Here is a 26,423-nt window from a genome sequence, read left to right on the forward strand (position 1 = left end):
GGGAAGATGACAATAGGCGGTGTGGGCTTACAATCACACCCATTACACAGACTGTTTAGCTAAGGCATGAAGCTGCAATCAGTCATGGAGTCAATTATGCATCAACCGCGAGAAAAAGATTCATGATGTCAGTCTCAAAAGTGACACACTCAGGATCTGATGTTTACTTTAAACAAATTCCTCTTCGGCAAAACTAGTTTTAAGCTTCATTTTCCTGGGAGATGTAGCCGGTGATTCACTTCTGAAACTTTGTGCTTCCAATGCAAAAACCTTTTTGCTGGGGAGCGGGTTACATCCCAGGATCTCGAACGCTATTATTATTTTTCTACAGAGAGTCAATTTAAAATATGTTATGTGCAACATAGCGGTAACCTGACTCTCCAAGGGCAATAGATAAGAGAGGTGCATTCCAGTTACAATTCAACCCAATCCGCAGGTAAAGCTTTGGAATATAGACCCAACTCACTTGGATTTAAAATAATGATCGAAATCTGACAACGTAGAGATTTGCACAGACTTTTAACCCAATTGCTTAGACCCGGTCTGAAAGTCCTTGGATCTGATCCTTCAAACAACAATAATAAAAATACAGTGGCTTCCAGCTTTGATAAAACAAGCAAATAAGCACATTTCCCTCCAATAACTTACTTGTTGCCGCTCCTGACATGTTGTCACACATCGAGAAGCCCTTGACAGTGAAACAACTGGGGTGAACTCTCGCTTTTTCTTCACTCCAGTGACGGGCTCACGTCACTTTCCAGCCAGCAGCAGTGTGTTTGGGAGTTGTAGTCCTTGCTTCACTCTCTCACTCTGTAAATGGACTACACACTCCGCCTTGAACAGTGAACACAAGCTGAAAATCTAGAACAAAGTAGATTACTGAACTGACTGGCCAGACTGACTTGAGTTCATTTTCTATTCCAGGGAATAACCCAGGCATGGTCCTGCTCTCTCTTTCATGCAATCCTTGTGCTTTAACGCATTTAGACTTTTTTTTATTTTAAAAGAGGACATAATTTAGAAGCTAAACCATCAGCTGCACCATTTCCAGGAATTTACAAATGGAGATACCGTCAACACTCAAGAAGCTGCTTGTAGATTGGCACCCCATCCACCATCCAAATATGTGTGGATTAGGTGGATTGGCCATGTTAAATTGCTCATTAGTGTCAGGGGGACTAGTTTGGGGAAATGCATGGGGTTATGGGGATAGGATCTGGGTGAGATTGTGGTTGGTGCAGACAGGATGGGCCAAATGGCCTTCTTCTGCAGTGTAGGATTCTATGATTTTCCCTCCATCACTGTCACACACAGTAGCAGCAGTGTGTACCGTCAACAAGATGGGTGGCAGCAACTCATCTTGGGCATCTACCAAACTCATGACCTCTACCATCTAGAAGGACAAGGGATGCTTGGGAACACTGGGGCTGGAATTCTCTGGCTGTTCATTCTGGCGGGATTCTCCAGTCCCACCGCAGTGCAGCCCCGTCTGCAGATGTGGAGTGATGTTAATGGGAATTCCGATTAACAGCAGTGGGAGCAGGGGATCCTGTCACTAGCAAACACCGAGCCATCTCCTACCGGCAGTAAACATATAGCTGGGAGGCCGGAGAATCTCACCTGAGATTTTTTTATTCAATTCATCTGCCATGGTGGAATTTGAACCTGAGTCCCCAGATCTTGCCCAGGGTCTCTGGATTACTAATCCAGTGACAATACCACTACGCCACCGCCTCCCCTGTGCTCATCTGGAAGAATCGCAGAAGCTTCTGGAACTGTATTTTATGTAGTTAAAATGGGCATTGACGAACTAGCAGTGCCAATCATGTGTTTTTTGGCATTTGGACTGTCGACACTATCAAGTCTCCAGGAAATACCTAATTAAATATGGATATTTTACAACCATTGGTGGAATTCACACATCTCATTGTTTAAGGATGGGTCAGTACCTAAAGATTATGGATTTTCCAGGCTGCCCATCTTCATGTTTCATACTGCACTAAAGAGAAGATTGAAACTCTGGAGATTGGCCACTCTCAACTTCCCAATGTAGACCCTTCCTCATCCAAACTAAACTGAGTGGGCCTCAGAGAAGCCCTGACTGCAGGGGTCAGAAGAAACATACATCCTTTCATACAAAGCATATGAATTACAGGCAGTAACTCAGCAAAGACGTTCTGCCTGTGACACGTTGTCAATTCCAAACATTCACAACCTTCTGATTGAAGAAATTTCTCTCACCTCACTCCTAAATCAGAGACTCCCATCTTGAAACTCTGCGATGTTCTAGATTCCCCAGCCAGTGGAAGTAACCTCTTGGCGTTTCCCCTGAGAAGTCCCTTCAGAATCTTGAATGTTTCAATGAGATCACCTTTCCTTTTTCTAAGGCTGAGAGAGTATTGGCCCACTGTACTCAGCATCCAATTAGAAACCATCTTAATTCCAGGAATCAATCTAGGAAACCTTTGCTGTACCATTTCCAATGAAAGCATATCCTTCCCTAAATATGGAGACCAAAACTGTGCACAAGATTCCATGTGTGCTCTTATTAAAGACCTGTATAGTTATTACAAAACTTCCTTATTCTTGTACACCAATCCCCTGGACTATGAAAGGCAATGTGCCATTTGTCTTCTTAACTGCTTGCTGTGCCAGCTTGCTAAATGTCTGCATCCTCTGTGTAAGTACATCCAAGTTCCTCTAAACATCAACATTTACAAATGTCATCCCTTTTAAAAAAGATCCTGCTTTTCAATTCTCACGCCCGAAATGAAAATTCTCAAACTTCCCCACATTATACACTTGGCCGCCTTCTTGTCCACTCACCGAACCAGTCCACATCATTTTGCAACCTCCTTGTGTCCTCCTCACAGCTTGCATTCCCACCCAACTTTGGCCGGAATTATCCGACCCCAGCTGCGGCTGGGATTCTCCGATATCGCTGCTGTGAATGGAGATTTGGCTGGGCGCCAAATTCTCCGTTCTTTCTGACCACAGTACTGGAGTACTGTGAACAGTTCTGGTTCACATATTATAAAAAAAGATATTGCGGCATAAAAAGGTTTACTAGAATGATACCAGAACTGGGATACATGGAATGCTGTGTGGGGGGGAGGGGGGATTGCTTGTTACCGTATAAAGAAAGGGAGTATAGGTTGTATTTACTGGAATTTTAGAAAATTGAGATGTTCTTATTGAAACATTCAAGTTCCTGAAGGGTGAATTCTGAAAGGATATTTCCCCTTGTGGGAGAGACTCGAACTAGGGGACACAACTTGAGAATAAGCAGTCTCCCATTTAAGACAGAGATAAGATTGTTTTTTTTCTTTCAGACGGTCTCTCAGTGAATCTTTGGAATTCTCTTCTCCAGAGAGCGTTGGAAGCAGCACCAATGAATATTTTTAAGGCAGAGGGAGATTGATTCTTGACTAACAAGGGAGTCAAAGGTTATCGGGGGTAGGCGGAGTGTAGAGTTAAAGCCACAGTGTGATCGTATTGAATGGTGCAGCAAGCTCAAGAGGCCAAATGCCCTACTCGTGCTTATAATTTGCATGTTCGTATTGTTGGTAGTTTCAAAATCCATAGTTTTAGTGTGACTATCATTTTATAGTCTGAATCAATGTTACTTTGCATAGTAATGTAACATGAGAAACCATTTTAAAAACTAAACCCCTTCCTGTATTACTGGAAACCAGCCAGATAAGTTAAATAGACAACCTTAACTGTGAAACAATTTAAAAATATGTAATTAATTCATAGATGTGTTAGTAAGGTTGGCTATATAACATGTAGCACAAAAGGTTTATAATTTTTACAATTATAAACACTTTACACTTGATTTTAAAACGATTATTGAAAGTCAGAAGAATTGTAAGATGCTGCCTTCCCAGACAGGCATAACATGAACCCTAGACATTTTGTTAACCTTGACTGAAGGAAAGAATAGGCCTTTGTTTAACATGTCTCAATTATAAAGTGACAGAATGTTACATTAATCAATTATTGTTCAACACTTGGGCTAACTCAAAAGATAGATCTTAAAAGAAGCCATTGTTTTGAAGTTAAGACAATGTGCTAACTGGTATTTCAACACTCAAATTATAGACCAATTGGCTACTTTCCAACAATTGACTAAGGTGGGTTTTCAGCATCTTTATCTTGGGGGTTTGACAAGTTACCCACATTTTCAGGGCCTTCACTTCATGTCTTGGCCTGAGGAGAGGAGTGAGGCATCTGTTCAATGGTTAAAGTTAAGCTTTCTCCTCTTACTGTTAAATCACTGGGCAGGTGCAGTGAATCAGGCAAGAACGTAAACCCGCTGGCGTAAAATCTCTTTGCAATTCTCACAATGGCGGGTTAATGGTGGGTTGCTCTTCCTGCTAGCAGGTGGTGTGAACTCCATTTGCATTCATTTGTATCTCATGAATGCTCATTAGTGCCCATTAGAACAACTGCATGCCGGTACCAAGATGGCCGTTAGTTTGCCGGAGACTTTGGGGTGAGTGCAACAACTTTCTGCCATTGTGCTGTGCTGCTCTTGATGTGCTGTTCACCAGTGTGCCGGGGGTACACTGGTTCCCACCTCCATCTCTATGCGAAGCTGGTCAGCTTATAGCTGGTCCACAGAGATGGACCAAATTGTCATCAGTTAAAACTGGGTCTACTGGCGTGGCCCATTCAGCAAATTGTACTGGACATATAATGTCATGTTCCTCCAGACGTTACACTTCGGCCTCGACATTGGCATGTAGGGCATAGGGGACCAGTCGTGCCTTGAAGCGGACCTTTGGGTCTATGTAGATCTTAGCCCTAGCACCTCAAACCTTCGTGTGGCCTTCTTGGAACACTTTGGGATATTTCCCAATGACTTTGTTTAAATTGCCAGTACCCATTTTAAAGATCTGTTGCCAAACCAGGTGGATTTTCTGTAGCCAGAACCTTCCCAAAAGGTCTGATCCTTGCACCACAATTAGGGGGAGTCGGACTGTCTGTTGCCTGTGCATGACTGGGGTTACAATGATCCTAACAATAGGGCTCCCCGATGTACATTGTGGCCAATGTAGCCTTGGTGTCCTGCAGGCTTAAAGGAAAGATGCTCTATTAGAGTCACCTAAATGTTTGCTCTCCAATAATAGATACAACGGCTCCTGCGTCTACCTCCAAAACATGTGTTTTGCCGATTTCAGTAGCCTTGTCTGGGGCGAACCCTGTGACTACAAGTGCAGATGTGGAGATGCCGGCGTTGGACTGGGGTAAACACAGTAAGAAGTTTAACAACACCAGGTTACCTGTTGGACTTTAACCTGGTGTTGTTAAACTTCTTACTACAAGTGCAGCCCAGATGTGCTCACTCTTCACTGTATTGTGGGGTGACTTCCCATCTAGTTCTGGAATCTCGTGGCCTCAGACTCCAATTGGCCTTTCTTAGGAGCAAATAGGAGGCGCGAGTATGATCCATTGGAGACTTGGTTCTATGGTATAGGGGTCACCCAAGGCTGAGGACGGTACTGTCTACGGACTCCATAAGCTCCTGGGCCCCTTTTCCCTCAAATCCGCGGTAAAGGGCCAGTTCTGTGGCTTTCTTGAGGTCCAGATTTGGTTCAATCAGTAGCTTCCATTGGGTTGAAATATTATTAATTCCACATACTAAACGATCCCTTAACAATTCCCGAATTGCTGACCCACACTCAGTGTTCTGTCAATGTCCGCAGTCTCATCAAGAATTCAGTGACTGCTTCCCCAGGGAGTCTAGTTGCTATGTTAAATTGGTACTGTTGCAATATAACAGACAGTTTAGGGTTATTATGGTTCAATACCATATCTACCAATTTGTCAAAAGATTTTGAATCCGATTAAAGTTTAAACCTTTTATGATGCTGTAAGTCGGGGCCCTGCAAGCAGTCAGGAGGATAACTTTTTGCTGGTTATCCCCATTTGTCCAGAAGAAATGTCTAACTCTATTGGCATATGTGGACCAATCCTCTACACCCGCATTATAAGCTTCAGGTTTCCCAAACAGCAGCATTTTCAATATCTCCCCATCACTGTCTTATCGGGATTGTTGAAAGACAAGGCTGTCCAAAACTATTTTTGCTCTTGCCAATGAAATGACTCAGAAAGCCCGATTAGAAAGGAACATTAGTTTATTACAGAATGCAAAGTAAAACCACTACCATGGTGCACACACACTAGTCCCTGCCTGGGACTACAGTTCAGCAGGCCCAGTCCTGGGCCTGTCTTATAAAAGGCTAGGTAATGAATTCCAGCTGGACATGTCACTGCCTGCTACCAAGGGGAACTCATACTCAACAAGCCCCACAAGGAGATCAATGTGATTCCCCATGGACCTCACAGGGGTTATCAAAGATAGCATCGCGCTGCTAGACCCACAGACCCTTCTGTGTCACAGAGTCTGATCAATACTATGCCTGAGGTTGGGGAGTACAGGAGTCTCCTTCACCCTTGGTGCCATACACCAGCGTCTATCTCTACTGGATTGTGCTAAGGGATTCATGCAGCCACCACAATAAAGGTCCAAAGTTCAACCAGGGGTGTGAAGCGTGAGGTGAGGCCAGGCAATGAGGGATTGTTGCCTAATGAAGACAAATGGGAAATGTGGAAGGAGGGCTGTGCACAGGATGGTGGGGGCATGCTCATGATGGCAGGCAGAGGGGCAAGGAGGTGGATGAACAATGGAAAGTAGAGGGAAGATCAAGGGATGGAAAGCTAGATTCGACAAGGCTGCATGAGAAGCTCACAAACAAGGAGATCACATCATTTACTGGAAGGGGATGGGTGAAGACTCCAGATGCAGTGGGTAGAGGTCCAAGAGGGGCACAGGCACCTCACATGTGATGGGCATGGGTGGTTGAATCAAGGAACATCTCAGGAGGTGCCACAGGATTGGACAACAGCTAATGTGGTCCCAGTATTTAAGAAAGGTTGCAGAGACAAGCCAGGGAACTACAGACCAGGGAGTCTCACATCTGTGGTTGGAAAACTACTGGAGAAGATTCTGAAGGAGAGAATCTATCTCCATTTGGAGAGGCAAGGTTTGATCAGGGATAGTCAGCATGGTTTTGTCAGTGGAGGATCATGCCTAACAAATTTGACCAAGTGTGTGGATGAGGCTAGTGCAGTTGATATAGTTTACATGGATTTCAGCAAAGCCTTTGACGAAGTCCCACATGGGAGACTTATTAAGAAGGCTAATGCACATAGGATACAGGGTGATCTGACAAGGTGGATTCATAATTGGCTTAGCGGTAGGAGTCAGAGGGTGGTGACAGACAGCTGCTTTAGTGACTGGAGGCCAGTGATCAGTGGCGTACCACAGGGATCCGTGCTGGGCCCCCTATTGTTCGTCATTTATATAAATGACATAAATGACTGTGGGGGATGGGATCAGTAAGTTTGCCGATGACGCAAAGATTGGCCAGGTGGTTAAGTGAGGTTGAGTGTCTTGGGTAACAGGAAGATTTAGACGAGATGGTCAAATGGGCGGCTAAGTGGCAGATGGAATTTAACCCTGAAAAGTGAGAGTGATGCACTTTGGAAGGAGTAATTTGACAAGGAAGTATACTACGAAACGTCTGACACTGGGAAGTTCCGAAGAACAAAGAGATCTTGGTGTGTTTGTCCATAGATCTCTGAAGGCAGAAAGGCAGGTTAATAGTGTGGTGAAAAAGGCATATGGCACACTCGCCTTTATCAATTGGGGTATAGATTACAAAAGCAGAGGTCATGATTGAGTTGTATAGAACTTTGATGAGGCCACAGCTGGAGTACTGTGTGCAGTTCTGGTCGCCACATTATAGGAAGGACGTTAACTCACTGGAGGGGATGCAGAGGAGATTCACCAGGATGCTGCCCGGGATGGAACATTTAAGTAATGAAGAGAGGTTGGATAGGTTTGGATTGTTTTTGTTGGAGCAGAGAATACTGAGGGGTGACCTGAATGAGGTGTTCAAGATTATGAGGGGCATGGACAGGGTGGATAGGGAGCAGCTGTTCCCCTTTGTTGAAGGGTCAGTTAGAAGTGAGGGGTGGGAGGTTTAGGGGGGATTTGAGGAAAAACCTTTTTACTCAGAGAGTGCACTGCCTGGGAGGGTGGCGGAGGCGGGATGCCTCACATCCTTTAAAAAGTACCTGGATGAGTACTTGGCAGATCATAACATTCAAGGCTATGGGCCAAGTGCTGGCAAGTGGGATTAGGTGGGCAGGTCAGGGCATTTCACACATCGGTGCAGACTTGATGGGCCGAAGGGCCTCTTTTGCACTGTAGTATTCAGTGAACAGACTTCCTCCTGAGTCTGTTAGTCTTTTCCCTCTGGATTGCTGACATCCTGCATAGGCTAGTGAGACAGGTGGGCTGTACTAGTGTTTAAACATGGTGCCAGGAATTTCAAACCCATCAGTCGAGGGTGGGCAGATGAGTTTGGGTTGGAGCACAAACACCACCATAGCTCCATTAGACCAAATGTGTTCTAAATACTAGACAAGACTAGGGGTACGTTACAGCCCAGAAGGGAGCCATTTGGTCCATCATGCCTGCATTCATTTGCAAATGCTATCCAATTAGTCCCGCTTCTTTACTCTTGCCCCACAGCACTGCAATTTTATCCTCTCGAGTACTTATCCACTTCCCCTTTGAATCTATTTCCATCGCCGTTTCACACAGTGCATTCCCGATTCATCCGGTGTGAAACGATGTATTCTGATTTCCACCTTTGCTTCTTCCCTCGTTCACCCCCAAACCTGTGCCCTCTACTAACACACACACCCCCCCCCCCGGTACAATCACTCTTTAAACGTATCACTTTAAAGCAACCAACCTGTACCAGACCAGACAATCACAAATCTTGCCGCTTTCAGGGTTGGGGGACAACCCGACTTCTCTGAGACACGAAACAAATGAGAGGAGTGAGAGAGAAGACTGATCAGCCAGTCAAAGCAGCTGTTCCCACTTCCGGACAGAGCTGGAAATTGACACATTGCCGAGGGGGCGGGGCCTCAACAAGAGAGCACGTGATCAGACCGGCACTGACGTCAGCGCATATTACACCCAGGTCCGCTCCCGCCGCAGATCAGCTTTGAGCAAAGCGCTGGGGCGCTCAGTGTTGTGTCGGTGAAGCTGGTTGTAGGTTGTGTGTCTTGTGAGGCTGCAGAATGTCCGGACGCGGGAAAGGCGGCAAGGGGCTGGGGAAAGGAGGAGCCAAGCGCCACCGCAAAGTGCTGCGGGACAACATCCAAGGGATCACCAAGCCGGCCATCCGCCGGCTTGCCCGGCGCGGCGGCGTCAAGCGGATCTCCGGCCTGATCTACGAGGAGACCCGCGGCGTGTTGAAAGTCTTCCTGGAGAACGTGATCCGCGACGCGGTAACTTACACCGAGCACGCCAAGCGGAAGACGGTGACCGCCATGGATGTGGTCTACGCGCTGAAGCGGCAGGGCCGCACTCTGTACGGATTCGGTGGTTAGAGTCGCCTCTCGGGTCATCGCTCAAGACGGACTTTTATCACAGATTGATGGGGGGGAAGGGGGGTGAGACACGGACAGGGCTTTGTGCTGCTTTAGCTCCCAGTCCGTCTTGGGAGACGCCCATGCCAGCTCCTCATCAGCACGGGTTACTTGTGCGGTGCTGGGATTTCAGATTCCTTTTCTAGCAGCCAAAGTGCTTACCCTGGGCACTCTGCTCATTGCCTTTGTGCTTCTTTGGGACGGGGATGCCATTTGGATTATGTCCTGAGTTTCGACTTTGTATGATCATGGGGACTTTTGATATTCTGCCTGCTTCTAGAGGACTCCTTTATTGTGACAAATGGTGCATTTTCTTTTTAAAGTAGTTGTAGACCGCGGGACCAGTGCTGAGATGTTTTTGCTTTTCATTTTGGAACTATGTTGCTTGCCCATTTAATTGTAATAAAACTTTTTTTTGTTTTCTAAAAGTCTCCATGCCTTGGTCTTTTATTAGCCCAGCGTTGGTGTAGCCCTGGTAGCACAGTGGTTGACACTGCTGCCTCAGCACAGGTTCCGTTCGGGCCTTGGGTGATTGGCGTTTGCATAGTCTCCTCAGGGTGCTCCAAAGATGTGTGGGTTAGATTGATTGGCTATGCTAAATTGCCCCTCGGGGGGATTAGCAGGGTAAGTACATGGGGATGTAGCCTGGGTGGGATTGTTGTCCTTCTGCAGTGTAGGGATTGAGTTGTATGATGCATATTTTGTAAGAAGAATGCATTGTCTTTAACTATCATAAATCTTGTACTGAAGACCGTTTCATAGAACCCCAACAGTGCAGAAGGAGTCCATTTGACAGCATTTTACCCGGACCCTATTCCCCAATCCCCACATTCTCCCTGCTAATTTCCCCTGACCTACACATCAGGATACTAGGGGGCAATTTCTCATGGCCAATCCACCTAACCTGCCCATCCTCAGACTGGAAGGAAACTGACATAGGGAGAAGATGCAAATTCAGTAGACAGTCACTCAGCTGGAATTGAACCTGCTGCCTGCCACCCAACAAAAAGCTTTTCAGTGTCAAAGATAATAAAACAGTTGATTAGTCTTTGATTTACAAATGCAAGTTTTGTTGCAGGCATGTGCTTAAGAACAGTATCTGGGAAGGGCATGATGTACTCGGAGGTTTCCACACTATCATTCACGAGGGAATTTACAGCAAAAAAACCCTAGTTTTACTCCTTGGATGACGGGAATGTCTACTGCAGAGTCCTCAGCACCAGGGATCTGGGTTTGATTCCCAGTTTGGGTCACTGTGTGGACTTTGCATGTTCTCCCTGTGTCTGTGTGGGTTTCCTCCCAAAGTCCAGAGTTGCTGGTTAGGTGAATTAGCTATGCTAAATTCTTTGTACCTGAACAGGTGCTGGAGTGTGGCAATTGGGGGAATTTCACTAACTTCATTGCAGTGTTAATGTAAGCCTACTTGTGACTAATAAATGAACTTTAACATTGTGCTAAATGGGATAGAATCATAAATGAAGTGGTGTTCAGTTGGATGTTCACTGGCTCTGGATTATCAGCAAATTGTATTCAACCACAGTCTAACTTGGGGCCTGACAAATCCCTCAGTCTACCATTATAAAGGCAAGCAACCTGGTTTAATGAGAAACATGGAGCCAGGAGTGGCATCAACTGTAAAGATAGGGGCTAACCTAATGAAGCTACAACAAAGGGCTATGTTTATGCCTGGGATTGAGTGGTGATCTACAATTCTGCTGTGTCTAGTTGTGAGCAATAGTCATACAACACAAACAGGCCCTTTGGCCCACCAAATATCAATTGATCCCATTTACCAACACATGGTCTGTAGCTTAGTATGCTTTGGTGATTTAAGTTCTCATCCTGATGCTTCTTAAATATCAGGAGTACCTTCCATATTTCCACCACCCTCTGGACAAAAAACCTTTTCCTCAAGATCGCCTCTAAACCGCTTACTCCTCACTTTAAACATATGCCCTCTGGTCTTAGACACCTCTGCCATAGGGAGCAACCCTATCTATGCCTGGTGGACAACTAACAGAGAAGGTTCCATGTACATTATGGTGGGGTCCATCCATCAAGTTCAGAAAGGCTGATGCTTCTCTGTCTCCTGAGCATCACAGAAGCCAGTCTTCTGCTAATTCAATACTTTCTATGTGAGGTCAAGAAACGCCGAGCTTGCTGGATCCAACAAAGGCTTTGGGCCTCTGTAATGCTGAAGACTTGTGCTCCAGAATTATCCACATCTTCGGCCAATCTGTTGCAGTACAGCTACAATTGTACCTTTGCTTTGTCCAACCAGGTACAAGCTACTTGCTACGTGAAAGAGCATTTAGATTGGAGGGTGGATGAGTAAACTGACTATGGCACCATTGCAGATAAAAAGAAATGTGGTAGTGATAAGGGGAATAGCTACTGTTCTCTGCCACCATGATTAAAAGTTCCAAAGGTCATGTTGGCTGCCCAGTGCCAGGATGAGGGACACCTGGCTAGAGCCAAACTTGAGCGGCATAGGGATGATCCAGTTGTTTGGTCCACATTGGAGAAAAAAAGTCATATTCATCAGTTTCACCACACTATCCGGCTGTGGAAAAGTGTTTTGCCTCATCACCTGATTGTTTTGCCAATATCTTAAAAATCATTGTCCTCTGGTTAACATTTCTCTTGCTAGTGAAAACAGTAAATCTTGAATTGGATACTTCAGCATTCCAAATACTCGTTGAGCCTACTGACAAAGTCAAGCCAATGATCAAGCAATAGATATGAAAGAGCTGGCTTAGGTTGACTGGATAAATAGACTAAAAGGAATGGCGGTAAATATACAGTGAGAAAAATTTAAAGAAACAATCCAACAAAAAAACAAAAACTCAGCAATGTCTACTCATAGCTGACAAAGGAAGTCAATGGTTGTATTAGATTAAAAGAGATTTATAACAGGGCAAAGAATAATGGTAAGTCTGAGGAGTGTTTCAGAAACCAGCAAAAGGCCACCAAAAAGTTGATAAAGGGGAATCAGTCGGTGTGATTTACTTGGATTTCAGAACACAGGTTAATACACAAGATTAGGACTTGTGGAGTTTGAGGCAAAATGGATGGAGGATTGGTTAATGGGCTGGAAGCAGAGGTTAGGAATAAAAAGGACATTTCAAGTTGGCAGGCTGTGATTTGTGTTACAAGAATCGGTGATATGGCGTCAGCTATTTACAATCTGTATTAAATGAATTGGATGAAGAGACCAAGAGCAACATATTGAAGTTGCTGATGATACAAGCTCGGTGAGAATCTAAGTTGTGTGGAGGACACCAGGAGGCTAAGTGAGTGGGCAACACAGTAGCAGATGGAGTATAATGTTGGAAAGATGCAAAGTGCAAAGGCGACAGCACCCCCCCCCCCCCAAAACCTACCATCCAGAATAACAAGGACGGCAGTGCATTGAAATATCACTACATTTTCTTTCTAGTTACGCACCATCTTAACTTAGAAATATATCACCGTTTCCTTAATGTTTCTGAGAAGGTCCTGGAACTGACTGTTGAACAGCTCTGTGGGAATAGCTGCACCCTATGCCTGTAGCAGGTCTGTGGCTCATCGCTATCTTTAGGGAAACTGAGGATGGGCAATAAATGTTGGTCTTGCTGGTGATTCTCACTCCATGTGAATGAATACATTTTGGATACAATTGTAAAGGATGTGATTTACAGTATATTTTCTCTGCTTCTCTTGAGATAAGGAATTTTTAAAACTGTCATTTACTTGGAATAACCCAAAATAAATAATACTAACCCACCGCTGTGGTATTTGGAATGCTGAAGTATCCAATTCAAGATTTACTGTTTTCACTAGCAAGAGAAATGTTAACCAGAGGACAATGATTTTTAAGATATTGGCAAAACAATCAGGTGATGAGGCAAAACACTTTTCCACAGCCGGATAGTGTGGTGAAACTGATGAATATGACTTTTTTTCTCCAAAATCCTGGAAGCGTACTGGTTGGCAAATATACACATGGATGCCCAGGTAGAAGTGGAACAAGTTGCGAGTGTCCCAATATATTTCTGAGCAGAAGTGAAACTGGGGAGTGATTATTTAAGCTTTGAAATAGAACCTTATTTGAATAATGGAGAATCAGAACTCCCTGCATTATGACCTTATGCCAAATTTATTTGGGGGGGGTTTTTGCTTCAGAGGTTGGTATCGACAGCACACTTTTGGACAAGATTTGCTGCAGCTGGTTCCTTTACCAGCTAATTCTAAGAGGTTGTAGGCCACAAAATACAGGTCATTTAATATTTTACACCAATATTGTTGACATTGTGTTCTGACCGCCAGGCTTTAAAATTATGATCCTGTAAAGAAAGGAATCCTGACACCAGTGCAAATAATGGAAAGACAAGATTTCACTTTTCAAGTCTTTTAAGTAATAAAAAACATAGATTAAACATTCATGAACATAAACTGATACATTGTGAGATTGAAGTTTCATAGACCTTTTCTGTTCTTTGGAAACTCATTTTTTATACCCAACTGTTTGTCTAAGTCCCTTCCTGAAAATAGACACCTTTCTGTGGGATGGCTCTACAGCAGCTAAATACCCATTGGCGCTTTGCTCAAACGACTATTAATCATAGTGAGGCTTGACAGAATGCGAGTCAGCAAGCTACATGATCACCGTGACCATCCTTACTCATTGACCACACATGTGGAATCCCATGATCACTTTATGCAGACCTGAAGAGGAACCTTGACCAGTTTTGCTCTTCCGATGGTCCAGTTGAAAACAGCTAACTTAGCATAATTCAAATATCTCAGCGATTTATCATAGAAACCCTACAGTGCAGAAGGAGGCCATTCGGCCCATTAAGACAACAATCCCACCGAAGCCCTATCCCCATAGCTCCACATATTTATTCCACCAATCCCTCTAACCTACATATCCTGGGACACGAAGGGGCAATTTACCATAGTTAATGCACCTAACCAGCACATCTTTGGACTGTAAACTCATTGAACCACCAAAGCCTTCCCTCTACTTTTATACAACGTAGGAAGCCATCTTAACTAGTCAAGTCCTACAAGACCAGATTCAAGCAGCAACTTCCCTTGGGGAAATTTCCTTTCTAAAGTTTATTGATCAGTGTCTCAAGTAGGTTTACATTAACACTGCAGTGAAGTTATTATGAAATCCCCTAGTCGCCACACCCAGGCGCTTATTTGGGTACACTGAAGGAGAATTTAGCATGGCCAATGCACCTAACCTAACTTTCGGACTGTAAGAGGAAACCGGAACACCCGGAGGAAACCAATGCAGACACAGGGAGAACGTGCAAACTCAACACAGACAGTGACCCAAGCCGGGAATCCAACCCAGGTCCCTGGCACTGTGAGGCAGGAGTGCTAACTACCGTGCCACCATGTCGCCCTTTTGCCCTCCTTTAAAAACCTATGATTTGAATTCAGTCTTTGAAATCTACAGTGTTGTACGGAATCAGAGACAACCAAGGTACTGATTTATCACTGATTATAAATTCAGTTTTGGTTCTACACAGATTATAGGAGATCATTCAAAGTCTCAGTCAGACAAAAAAAAACTAAAGAGGATCAAGTTGGTTTTATTAAAAATACAGACTCTATGGATAACAAAAGGATGTTTATAACTGGCATGCAGGAAGAATGAAGCCAGTGTACATGTAACCCTTGACACGAAACAATATTGACAGGGAGAAATAGCCATACCATTCGGTTTGAACAGGTTGAAGTCAAAAACTCAAAAGGCTTCTTCTTGGAGGTTTGATGTTAAACTTATGGGAAACACATTTATTGTAAATACTGTAATCAGTGTTTAATACTCTGAAATGGCAATGGTTTGTAAACCAGAAATTTCTGACATTACCCTTTTGACATGTATGACACGGCACACAGTTTGAAGTGACAATTACTAAAATTAAGATTAAATTCTCCCAGTTTATTTACAGCTGCGTTTTATAAACAGCAGTAAGTGGCATACAGTAACATCAAAAATTTATTTGCATTAATTTACTGAAAATTATATTACTGAGAAGCAGGCACAACGTAGAGGTTGCAACAGAAATGCCATAGGGGAACAGAATTTCAGCGAAAGCATGAACAGAATGTGCACTCTGCAAGTGTATTTTCATGCTAAAAGCCTGATGGAAATAATGTTAGTCCTTTTATATTAAAAAGATTTTTTTCAAATTAAGGTGCTTAAACAAAAACATCCAAGGTAAAGTATGTTACTTCTATACAGTGATTATTAAATCTATGGGGAAAATGTTAGTCATTAAGGAAATTTCATATCAAACTATTTGGGGAAAAAAAACAAATACCTGTATCAACAATAAGTTAAGAATATTCAAATGGACCAAAGTTTTGCCTTCAACACAAGCCTACCTTTTAGGAGCTTAGTTCTCAAAGAGAGTTCAAATTCCCCGATAATTCCCAGTTTGCTGTGTACCAAATAACAGAATTTAATGCAACACCTACAAATCTGGATTAGTTTTGAGTCCAGCTCCAGATGTTCCACTGCTAGAAACAAAATTTCTGGTCGGTCAGTGATCCCAAGGGAAATATTCACCATCTTGTGTGCGTGTTCTCAGTCTCTTTAGCTTTTGAAGGCAACAGCTTGAGTTTTCGCTTCATCAGCTTTCTAGTGCATCAAGGACTTTCATGATCTGCTGTTTGATGGCTTTAGTGGCATCTCCTGCATTTGGTATCAAATATCTGCAGAAAAATATTGAAGATAAATCATGTCAGCATCTGACAATTTTCCATCAAACAGCTCAGTCATTCAGAATTTATAGAGAGTCATTTATAATGTCAAGTTTGCAATTCAGACTAACAACCAAACTTATGTTTCCTATTTTGCAGCATATGCAGACACGTGTATATTAAAACTAGTATTATCTCTCACTATGTTCACTGGTTAAAAGAAACATCCAAAAGGTGAAATAGAACTCTTTTCTTGAAGTGTCCATCAATAAAATGCATCCCAATTTATAATCCATCCAATAATAAAATTAACTCAGCTCTTCCTGATGCAACTATCTTCACCACGTGGTGCTAGCAACTACCACATAAATACAAGATCATAAAGGGATGCTGCTTTTTAAAAACTTGATTGAATCTGCAGAGTGGGGTAGGGAAGAATCAAAAGGGTGGAAGCCACTTTAAGGAAAGAGCGTGATCTAGACAATGCCTCAAATTATCAACACTTATTGTCGCCATGCTATTAACTGACACCTGAGAAAATGAGAAAGCTTGGGGAGAAATGACAATAGATATTTCCAGGAAGCAGTCACTAATAAAATTAACTGCTTGTTGATATATTTTACAATAGCATTGTCCATGGTCTAAAAGTGGATAATTGGCAATGGAGAGGTAGCTAACTGCATTGATCAATAAATAAAATAAAAATGAGTACTGGATGTGGTAATTGAGCATTTTGTCATCAATGCTCAGCGTCACTTGGCATACTATTTTATCAGTGATGCCACAAAGGCAAGATGGAAAGCAGAGTACGAAAATGCTTTTTGATCACAGAGTGCCTTACATTCTTGTTTATGGAATGGTAGTGGACGTTTGTTATATAAATGTATATAATATATGTGAAATACATTTACTAATGTGTGAATGCAATTGAGGTATTTTCTACCAAAAATATTGCAGTTAAAAGTTGCAATAATCACACGTGAGTTTAAGTCACCAATTACTATTGGACGACACTGTCTTCATAGAAATCATAGAAACCCTACAGTGCAGAAAGAGGCCATTCGGCCCATTGAGTCTGCACCGACCACAATCCCACCCAGGCCCTACCCCCACATATTTTACCCGCTAATCCCTCTAACCTACACATCTCAGGACTCTAAGGGACAATTTTTAACCTGGCCAATCAACCTAACCCGCACATCTTTGGACTGTGGGAGGAAACCGGAGCACCCGGAGGAAACCCACACAGACACAAGAAGAATGTGCAGACTCCACACAGGCAGTGACCCAAGCCGGGAATCGAACCGAGGTCCCTGGTGCTGTGAAGCAGCAGTGCTAATACCAGATCTGGGACTTCCAACCCCACCCAGTACTATCGGGCCTGAGTCCTGTTTATTACTGTGTTGCTGGGTTGGAGCAGTTTCAATAACTCAGATTGTTAGCTGCAAACACTAACTTTATTGTAACATATTTACTGTCATGAGAACACTTCCTTACATGAGGTTCTTTCCATGCTGCTTTTCCCTAGACTTGCTCAGATCACCAGTATAAGTCACCTCCTATGACATCACAGTTAACCCTTTATGGGACTTAGTCTAACATACTTCAATTATACTAAATCTCCCCCAAAGTCTCTGCTCAGTCTTCAGTATTCTCTGATGTTCCTGGAAACCTCAGGCTCCTCAGTGTTTTGAACATTTCAGTGTTTTGTAGCCTTTTATTTACTATCTTTTCTTTCTCCTTTTTGGAGATTTTCACCTGCTCTTACACTGACAAGCATTCTCATGCCTTCACTTGTCTATTATGAGACATTCTCATTCTGCTGTTGGTCCCCTGGACACTGTTGAAGAGAAGTCAAACTAGATGTTTTGTGATCACCTGCTTCATTGTCTTTTCCATTTCTGATAATTGCGCCATCTCTGGTCTCCGATTTCCACTCTGTTCCTTAATGGCAATCAAAGATCAAATCAAAGGGCGGCATGGTAGCACAGTGGTTAGCACTGCTGTTTCACAGCGTCAGGGATCCAGGCTCGATTCCCGGCTTGGGTGACTGTCTTTGGGGAGTTTGCACATTCTCCTCGTGTCTGCGTGGGTTTCCTCCGGGTGCTCCGGTTTCCTCCCACATTCTGAAGGACGTGCCGGTTAGGTGCATTGACCTGAACAGGCGCAGACTGTGGTGACTCGGGGAATTGCACAGCAACTTCATTGCAGTGTTAATGTAAGTCTTACTTGTGACTAATAAATGAACTTTACTGTTTAGCTTTTCTGCTTTCCTCTTACTGCGCCCTGTTCCATCTGAACAATGTTAAGATCTCGGGTGCGGTGATTTATCCACTATTTCTCCAAATCCTGATTGATCTCTGATCTAAACCTGTTTTTCCTGTCAAGATCTAATAATATTCTTGCTCTGTGACCACTATCATTATGTTTCATCTGTTTACTACAGTACGTTTCTGCTCTTAGAACATACGAACCCTGGGGAGTAGTCAATTCAGCCCTTTGAGCCTGCTCAACCATTCAATACAATCACGGCTGATCTCACCTCAACGCCACGTTCCTACTCGTTCTCCATAACCCTTTAACACATAGATTATTAATAATCTATCTACTCTTTAAATTTACTCAATATCCCCAAATCCACCGCACATGGGGTAGTGAATCCCACATATTTACGACCCTTTGAGAGAAGTAGTTTCTCCTCAACTGTTTTAAATCTGCTACTCCTTACCCTAAAACAATGACCTCTTGTTCTAGATTGCCCTGCAAGAGTCTGTGTCTTTGATCTGTCACATCGACATGAAAGAGTAGAAATCAGAGCCTGCAACATTCCTCCCATGAGTAACTCTGTTGGGATCAATCCATTTTCCAAACATGAAGAGCACGAGTTGAAATTCCTCATTCTTTTTCAGTGATGGCTCTACAGTTCTGCCACAGCTTCTCAATTAGCCTAAGGAAACCTCAAGTGAACGTGTGAACAAATCCACAATATCGCAGTATCAGGAACCCCAAAAACTGTACAAATGTCCTTCAATTAAGTTATTGCTGCTTCTGATGTGACCATGTAACGGTTTCATTTCAATCCACCTCAAATACTAATCTACTACTATTATGAACATTTGTCCCATTGGCTCAAATAAGTCTATTCCTAGGCATTCCCATGTCGGAAAATAAGATGACATTAGTGGTTCTTTTAATACCTGGACACTCTCAAATCATATGAGTAGATATTATTTCCTTCTAAGACATCATAGACTATTACAGTTAACCCTTTATGGGACTTAGTCTAACATATTCCAGTACATTTCACCTTCATCCTCCCTCTCTGTCGACAAATACCAAGAATTTACCAATGAGCCCAACTGCACACAGTCCATTCTCCATCCCTTAAACTCATCCCAGTTCCATCAAACTAATCATTGCCAATGCTATCAAAGCCTTGGACCAGTTCAGGTGAACTCCATTTCATCTTTCTCAGAATTGATTGGAACTGACACATCTGATGTACGAACCGGCTGCATAAATTCAGCTCTAAACAGGTTGAGATACAAATTAAATGCATAAGTCGAGGAAAAAATATATTAAAATGACCACCAATTCATCGTTTTCACAGAATAATGGAAAGTGCTGTCAAATTCAATCCCCTAGTTAAAAGTCTCAGAACATGAATGAGAAAAAATGGAGTTTGATTTATTAAGTCTCTATCAGTGGCCTTAACAGGGCGACACGGTGGCACAGTGGTTAGTGCTGCCTCACAGCGCCAGGGACCCAGGTTCGATTCCCAGTTTGGGTCACTGCCTGTGCAGAGTCTGCACGTTCTCCCCATGTCTGTGTGGGTTTCCTCCGGGTGCTCCAGTTTCTTCCCACTGTCTGAAAGATGTGCTGAACAGGTGCATCGGCCACGCTAAATTCTCCCTCAGTGTACCCGAACAGGCGCTGGAGCGTGGCGACTAGGAAATTTCCACACTAACTTCATTGCAGTGTGAATGTAAGCCTACTTGTGACACGAATAAATAAGCTTTAAACCTGATGTGATCCTGTCCGTGGCACATAACCATGCCTCCCACCCCTGTCCCTCTCCACTAGCAACATTCAAAACAGCCTAATCTCTAGCTTGCTGTGAGCAACACCACACATCACCTCTATTGAAGTACCAACAAAATTAAGCGTTATAATTTTGTTTACTGAAGTACTGCATTCCTTGGTTTGTTTTTATACATTTCTAGTTTTCCAGTTAGTATTTTCCCACATTTCCTTTGTGCAAATGCGATTTTGTCCCGACTCGACCCCTCCCTTGGTCTAATTATCGTCAACTGGAGAATTCAGAAAAGGTAGGAAAACTCTCAAAGCAAGACAAGCAAGCGGAATTAGTTGAGGTCTACGTAAACAAAAAGTGTACTGAACATTTCAGAAAACTGGCTCTTCTACATTAAATAAAAATTTCGAGCAAATTAGGTCGGCACATTTTTACCTCACATCACCCCACTCTCAAAAGTGAATTTGTAATCTTACCTTTCCACAGCCAAAATCTCCACCGGTGAGGCGTTACTGTTTCCAAATTTAAATGTAATCAGCTCTGGGTGCTTTTTCTTAGATGTTATTTTCACCATCGAAGTCAAGGCCTGCCGTGATTGAATGTAAGCAAATCCTTTCCGAGATGGCATTTCACGCAAACAATACATGTGAGTTGCTGTTACCAGAAGGTGACTGAAAGAAATTAACATTTATTTGACATTTTTCAGGCAGTTAATCTGTTTTCATTCCATGGAAATAATGATTCCAACCCCCCCCCCCCACCCCCCCCCCCCACCCCACCCCCCCCCCCCCCCACCCCCACCCCCACCCCCCCCCCCCCCACCCCCACCCCCACCCCACCCCCCCCCCCCCCCCCACCCCCACCCCACCCCCCCCCCCCCCCCCCCCACCACCTCATTATGTGGAGATGCCGGTGTTGGACTGGGGTAAGCACAGTAAGAAGTCTCAAGGAGCCCGAGACTCCGAAAGCTTGTGCTGCCAAATAAACCTGTTGGACTTTAACCTGGTGTTGTGAGACTTCTTACTGTGCAATAATGATTTACAACATAGCGCAGAGATTTGAAAGGGGAAAAAACTCATGTGTACCGGTAGTTTATTCTGAAACAGATTGGTTAGTGAGTACACGATGCGTAAAATGAATACACATAATTGACAAATAGGCTATTATTCAGCCTAACAGAAGACTCCTCAATTTAACACACAAGATCACTATGGTGCTATCAATGGTAAACCAGCAACCATGCTGCATTTCTGCATTAGTGATATCTTCCAGCCTTCCTGGAACCAGAACCTGCAGAGCAACTGGGGAGGTGATGGCCTGGTGGTATTATCGTTGGACTATTAATCCAGATCTCAGCTAATGTTCTGGGGACCCAGGTTTGAATCCTGTAGACGGTGGAATTTGAATTCAATTTTTTTTTAAATCTGGAATTAAGAATCTACTGATGACCATGAAACCATTGTCGATTGTTGGAAAGACCCATCTGGTTCACTAACGTCCTTTAGGGAAAGAAATCTGCCGTCCTGGTCTAGCCTATAGAGTTTCAGCAATGCGGTTGACTCAACTGCTGTCTGAAATGGCCTAGCAAGCCACTCAGTTCAAAAGCAACTGGGGATGGGCAATAAATGCTGTGATATGGAGATGCCGGCGTTGGACTGGGGTAAGCACAATAAGAAGTCTCACAACACTAGGTTAAAGTTCAACAGGTTTATTTGGCAGCACTAGCTTTCGGAGTCTCAAGCTCCTTCATCAGGTGAGTGAGGACTTATGTTACAAACAGGGCATATAAAGACACAAACTCAATTTACAAGATAGTGGTTGGAATGTGAGTCTTTACAGGTAATCAAGGCTTAAAGATACAGACAATGTGAGTAGAGAGAGGGTTAAGCACAGGTTAAAGAGACATGTATTGTCTCCAGCCAGGACAGTTAGTGAGATTTTGCAAGCCCAGGCAAGACGTGGGGGTTACAGATAGTGTGACATGAACCCAAGATCCCGGTTGAAGCCGTCCTCATGTGTGCGGAACTTGGCTATCAGTTTCTGCTCAGCAATTCGGTCATGTGTCGTGAAGGCCGCCTTGGAGAACGCTTACCCAAAGATCAGAGGCTGAATGCCCGTGACTGCTGAAGTGCTCCCTGACTGGAAGGGAACACTCCTGCCTGGTGATTGTCGAGCGGTGTTCATTTATTCGTTGTCGTAGCGTCTGCATGGTCTCCCCAATGTACCGTGCCTCAGGGCATCCTTTCCTGCAGCATATCAGGTAGACAACGTTGGCCGAGTTGCAAGAGTATGTACCGTGTACCTGGTGGATGGTGTTCTCACGTGAGATGATGGCATCCATGTTGATGATCCGGCATGTCTTGCTGTCGTGGTTACTGTTCTCCTGAAGGCTGGGTAGTTTGCTGCGGACAATGGTCGGTTTGAGGTTGTGCGGTTGTTTGAAGGAAGAGGTGGGTGTGTGGGGATGGCCTTGGCGAGATGTTCGTCTTCATCAATGACATGTTGAAGGCTCCGGAGAAGATGTCATAGCTTCTCCACTCCGGGGAAGTACTGGACAACGAAGGGTACTCTGTCCGCTGTGTCCCGTATTTGTCTTCTGAGGAGGTCGGTGCGGTTTTTCGCTGTGGCGCGTCGGAACTGTCGATTGATGGGTCAGGCACCATATCGTGTTCTTGAGGGCGTTTTTCAGCGTCTGTAGGTGTCTGTTGCGATCCTCCTCATCTGAGCAGATCCTGTGTATACGGAGGGCTTGTCCGTAATGGATGGCTTCTTTAACGTGTTTAGGGTGGAAGCTGGAGAAGTGGAGCATCGTGAGGTTATCCGTGGGCTTGCGGTACAGTGAAGTGCTGAAGTGACCGTCCTTGATGGAGATGCGTGTGTCCAAGAATGCAATCGATTCCGGAGAGTAGTCCATGGTGAGTCTGATGGTGGGATGGAACTTGTTGATGTCATCATATAGTTGTTTGAATTATTATTCAGTAAATTGAGTTTGTGTCGTTATATGCCCTGTTTGCATCTGGAGATTGGAGACTGCCAATCTCCAGATGCAATTCTACAACTCAACCGCTTCATCCTGGACCACAATGTCTTCACCCTCAACAACCAGTTCTTCATCCAGACACACGGAACAGCCATGGGGACCAAATTCGCACCTCAATATACCAACATCTTCATGCACAGGTTCGAACAAGATCTCTTCATCGCACAGGACCTTCAACCGATGCTGTACACTAGATACATCGATGACATTTTCTTCCTTTGGACTCATGGTGAACAATCATTGAAACAACTATATGATGACATCAACAAGTTCCATCCCCCACCATCAGACTCACCATGGACTACTCTCCGGAATTGGTTGTATTCTTGGACACTCGCATCTCCATCAAGGACGGTCACCTCAGCACCTCACTGTACTGCAAGCCCAAGGATAACCTCACGATGCTCCACTTCTCCAGCTTCCACGCTAAACATGTTAAAGAAGCCATCCCCTACGAACAGGCCCTCCGTATACACAGGATCTGCTCAGATGAGGAGGATCGCAACAGACACCTACAGATGCTGAAAGACGCCCTCATAAGAACAGGATATGGCGCTCGACTCATCGATCGACAGTTCCGACGTGCCACAGCGAAAAATCGCACCGACCTCCTCAGAAGATGAACACGGTGGACACCCGGAGCGGAGAAGCTATGACATCTTCTCCGGAGCCTTCAACATGTCATCGACGAAGGCGAACATCTCGCCAAGGCCATCCCCACACCCCCACTTCTTGCCTTCAAACAACCGCACAACCTCAAACAGACCATTGTCCGCAGCAAACTACCCAGCCTTCAGGAGAACAGTGACCACGACACCACACAACCCTGCCACAGCAACCTCTGCAAGACATGCCGGATCATCGACATGGATGCCATCATCTCACGTGAGAACACCATCCACCAGGTACTCGGTACATACTCTTGCAACTCGGCCAACGTTGTCCACCTGATACGCTGCAGGAAAGGATGTCCCAAGGCATGGTACATTGGGGAGACCATGCAGACGCTACGACAACGAATGAATGAACATCGTTCGACAATCACCAGGCAGGAGTTTCCCTTCCGGTCGGGGAACACTTCAGCAGTCACGGGCATGCAGTCATGGACATTCGGCCTCTGATATTCGGGTAAGCGTTCTCCAAAGTGGCCTTCACGACACACGACAACGCAGAATCGCTGAGCAGAAACTGATAGCCAAGTTCCGTACACGAGGACGGCCTCAACCAGGATCTTGGGTTCATGTCACATTATCTGTAACCCCCACGACTTGCCTGGGCTTGCAAAATCTCACTAACTATCCTGGCTGGAGACAATACACATCTCTTTAACCTGTGCTTGGCCCTCTCTCCACTCACATTGTCTGTACCTTTAAGACTTGATTACCTGTAAAGACTTGCATTCCAACCATTATCTTGTAAATTGAGTTTGTGTCTTTATATGCCCTGTTTGTGAACACAAGTCTTCACTCACCTGATGAAGGAGCCTGAGACTCCGAAAGCTAGTGCTGCCAAATAAACCTGTTGGACTTTAACTTGGTATTGTGAGACTTCTTACTGTGCAATAAATGCTGGCCAGCCAGCAATGCCTATGTTCCACGAATGAATAAAAAAAATGGAGTCTGCCAAATTTCTTGACCAATGTCAGAATTGTTTCAAAGTCCTTTTCAAAAAAAACTACACTAGAATGCACGGTGAATAACTTAATCACAAGTTTAAACTGATTTTTGTCATTAATTACAGCTATGTTCCAAAGGCAACAGATACCTTTTGAATGTAGCCCTGTTAAACCTCTAAGATGCATGTATTTTAATGTAGTTATATGCCATTTTCAAAGTGTCTAAGATACAACTGAACTTGTAGATTGGTCATTACGCACCTTGGAAACATATGCCCTGTCTCTTTCACCTCATTGCATGGAAAGTGGTGTTTAATATCAGGCTTGTTCACCCATGTCTGAATATTCACCATCTCTTTCCGATCATCATCGGACATGGAAGAACTATCAATTTCATCTGTTAAAACAAAATGGGCAGAAAATGAACAGAAACATGCCGAAAGTGCACAAATAAATTAAAATTTTACGAAGTTAATAGAGGACTGCCTTTAATTCTCATAATAAATTGGTGACTTTTAATGTAGATTCGAAGATTAATGTTAGGTTTTTCTTCAGAAATACGCAAATATGTAACAGTAGTGCAGTGTGATTGGAACACAGGCAAATGTGTCTGATGTATCAAACCATTAATGTGTTTTCTGGTATTTTTCCAACCCTGAGAATGTTTTTTTTTGCAGATTTGCAATGGAGAGTACAGCAGGAGATCAGTCACTAAACCACAGCCCAGGTTTGTGGAGTTCACCCAAGATAGGCTTGAAATGTTGCCCTCTTCACCTTACTAGGTTTCCAATTCCAGTTGCACAACTAAGAAAAATTGAAAATTGGCATTGGAATCTGCTTCTTCTGAACCACAGATGCAGGGACCAAGAAAGAACTTGGACACGAATGGACCACAAGGCAAAACGTCTTAGTTCTAACTATTTATTTATTTTGAAACTGGAAGATACCATTTCAATCATTTGGTGCACACGAAAATGCGATGAGCTTTAAGAAATGTCATTACAGATTAAGTTATATGCATTTCCTATGGCCGAGAAACCCAAGGCCACCACTTTCTCCTGGTGAAGCAGCCGAGATTGGAGGCTTTATCTGTAAAGCACCACATTTTATGGGAGCAAGCCATAAAAACTAGAAAGTGGTCATTTTACTCCCTGATATGCTTTGAGTTAATCACTTGTGAAATAGCAGTTAGAATGCTACCACTGATTTCAGAGTTCAAGGGTTAGTATCTGTCTGTAATTTCTGTTGAGTGTGGCCTCATTCCCATTGGAAAAGGTTCATACTCGGGTATAATGCTCTCAACAGTGTAACAGCACTCATTGTCTTGCTAATACTTGAAGAATGGCCACTTGTCCGAGTTACCTGAAGACTGCCATTGCAAATGGAGGCACAGTCAAAACCTTTCAGAGAGGCAGGGACAAAAATCACTTTAATCAACAGGGCTAAGAGTGGGTGAAGACAAAAGGCTCTGAAATGTCCTTTGTGACAGAGAATCATGTGTACATTATAGT

General features: G+C 43.9%; 3 protein-coding genes across 4 annotated transcripts in view; 1 reads left to right on the forward strand and 2 right to left on the reverse strand.

The window, feature by feature from the left end:
- The window catches only part of nit2 (nitrilase family, member 2), a 27,278-nt gene extending 18,302 nt beyond the window's left edge, over positions 1-8,976 (reverse strand). The window contains exons 1-2 of the mRNA XM_078232871.1: positions 8,835-8,976; positions 649-861 (exon numbers count right to left, since the gene is read on the reverse strand). Of these exons, the coding sequence (XP_078088997.1) occupies positions 649-679 (31 nt within the window). The 5' untranslated portion in view covers positions 680-861; positions 8,835-8,976. The remainder of the gene's footprint in view (positions 1-648; positions 862-8,834) is intronic.
- Positions 8,977-9,168: 192 nt separating this feature from the next.
- On the forward strand, positions 9,169-9,480 carry LOC144506075 (histone H4). Its single transcript, XM_078231892.1, has one exon. The coding sequence runs from the start codon at positions 9,169-9,171 to the stop codon at positions 9,478-9,480; it is 312 nt and encodes a 103-aa protein (XP_078088018.1).
- Positions 9,481-15,091: 5,611 nt separating this feature from the next.
- The window catches only part of tbc1d23 (TBC1 domain family, member 23), a 68,298-nt gene continuing 56,966 nt past the window's right edge, over positions 15,092-26,423 (reverse strand). For both annotated transcript variants that reach the window (XM_078232862.1, XM_078232861.1), the window contains 3 exons: positions 25,174-25,309; positions 20,734-20,928; positions 15,092-16,236 (listed from right to left, as the gene is read on the reverse strand). In XM_078232862.1, the coding sequence (XP_078088988.1) occupies positions 16,155-16,236; positions 20,734-20,928; positions 25,174-25,309 (413 nt within the window). In that variant the 3' untranslated portion in view covers positions 15,092-16,154. The remainder of the gene's footprint in view (positions 16,237-20,733; positions 20,929-25,173; positions 25,310-26,423) is intronic.

This window comes from Mustelus asterias, chromosome 17 (genome assembly GCF_964213995.1).
Source record: "Mustelus asterias chromosome 17, sMusAst1.hap1.1, whole genome shotgun sequence".
NCBI lineage: Eukaryota > Metazoa > Chordata > Chondrichthyes > Carcharhiniformes > Triakidae > Mustelus > Mustelus asterias.

What these genes read in the sequence shown, in the direction of transcription:
- LOC144506075 (XM_078231892.1), top strand. Translation starts at nt 9,169, where the DNA reads ATGTCCGGACGCGGGAAAGGCGGCAAGGGGCTGGGGAAAGGAGGAGCC.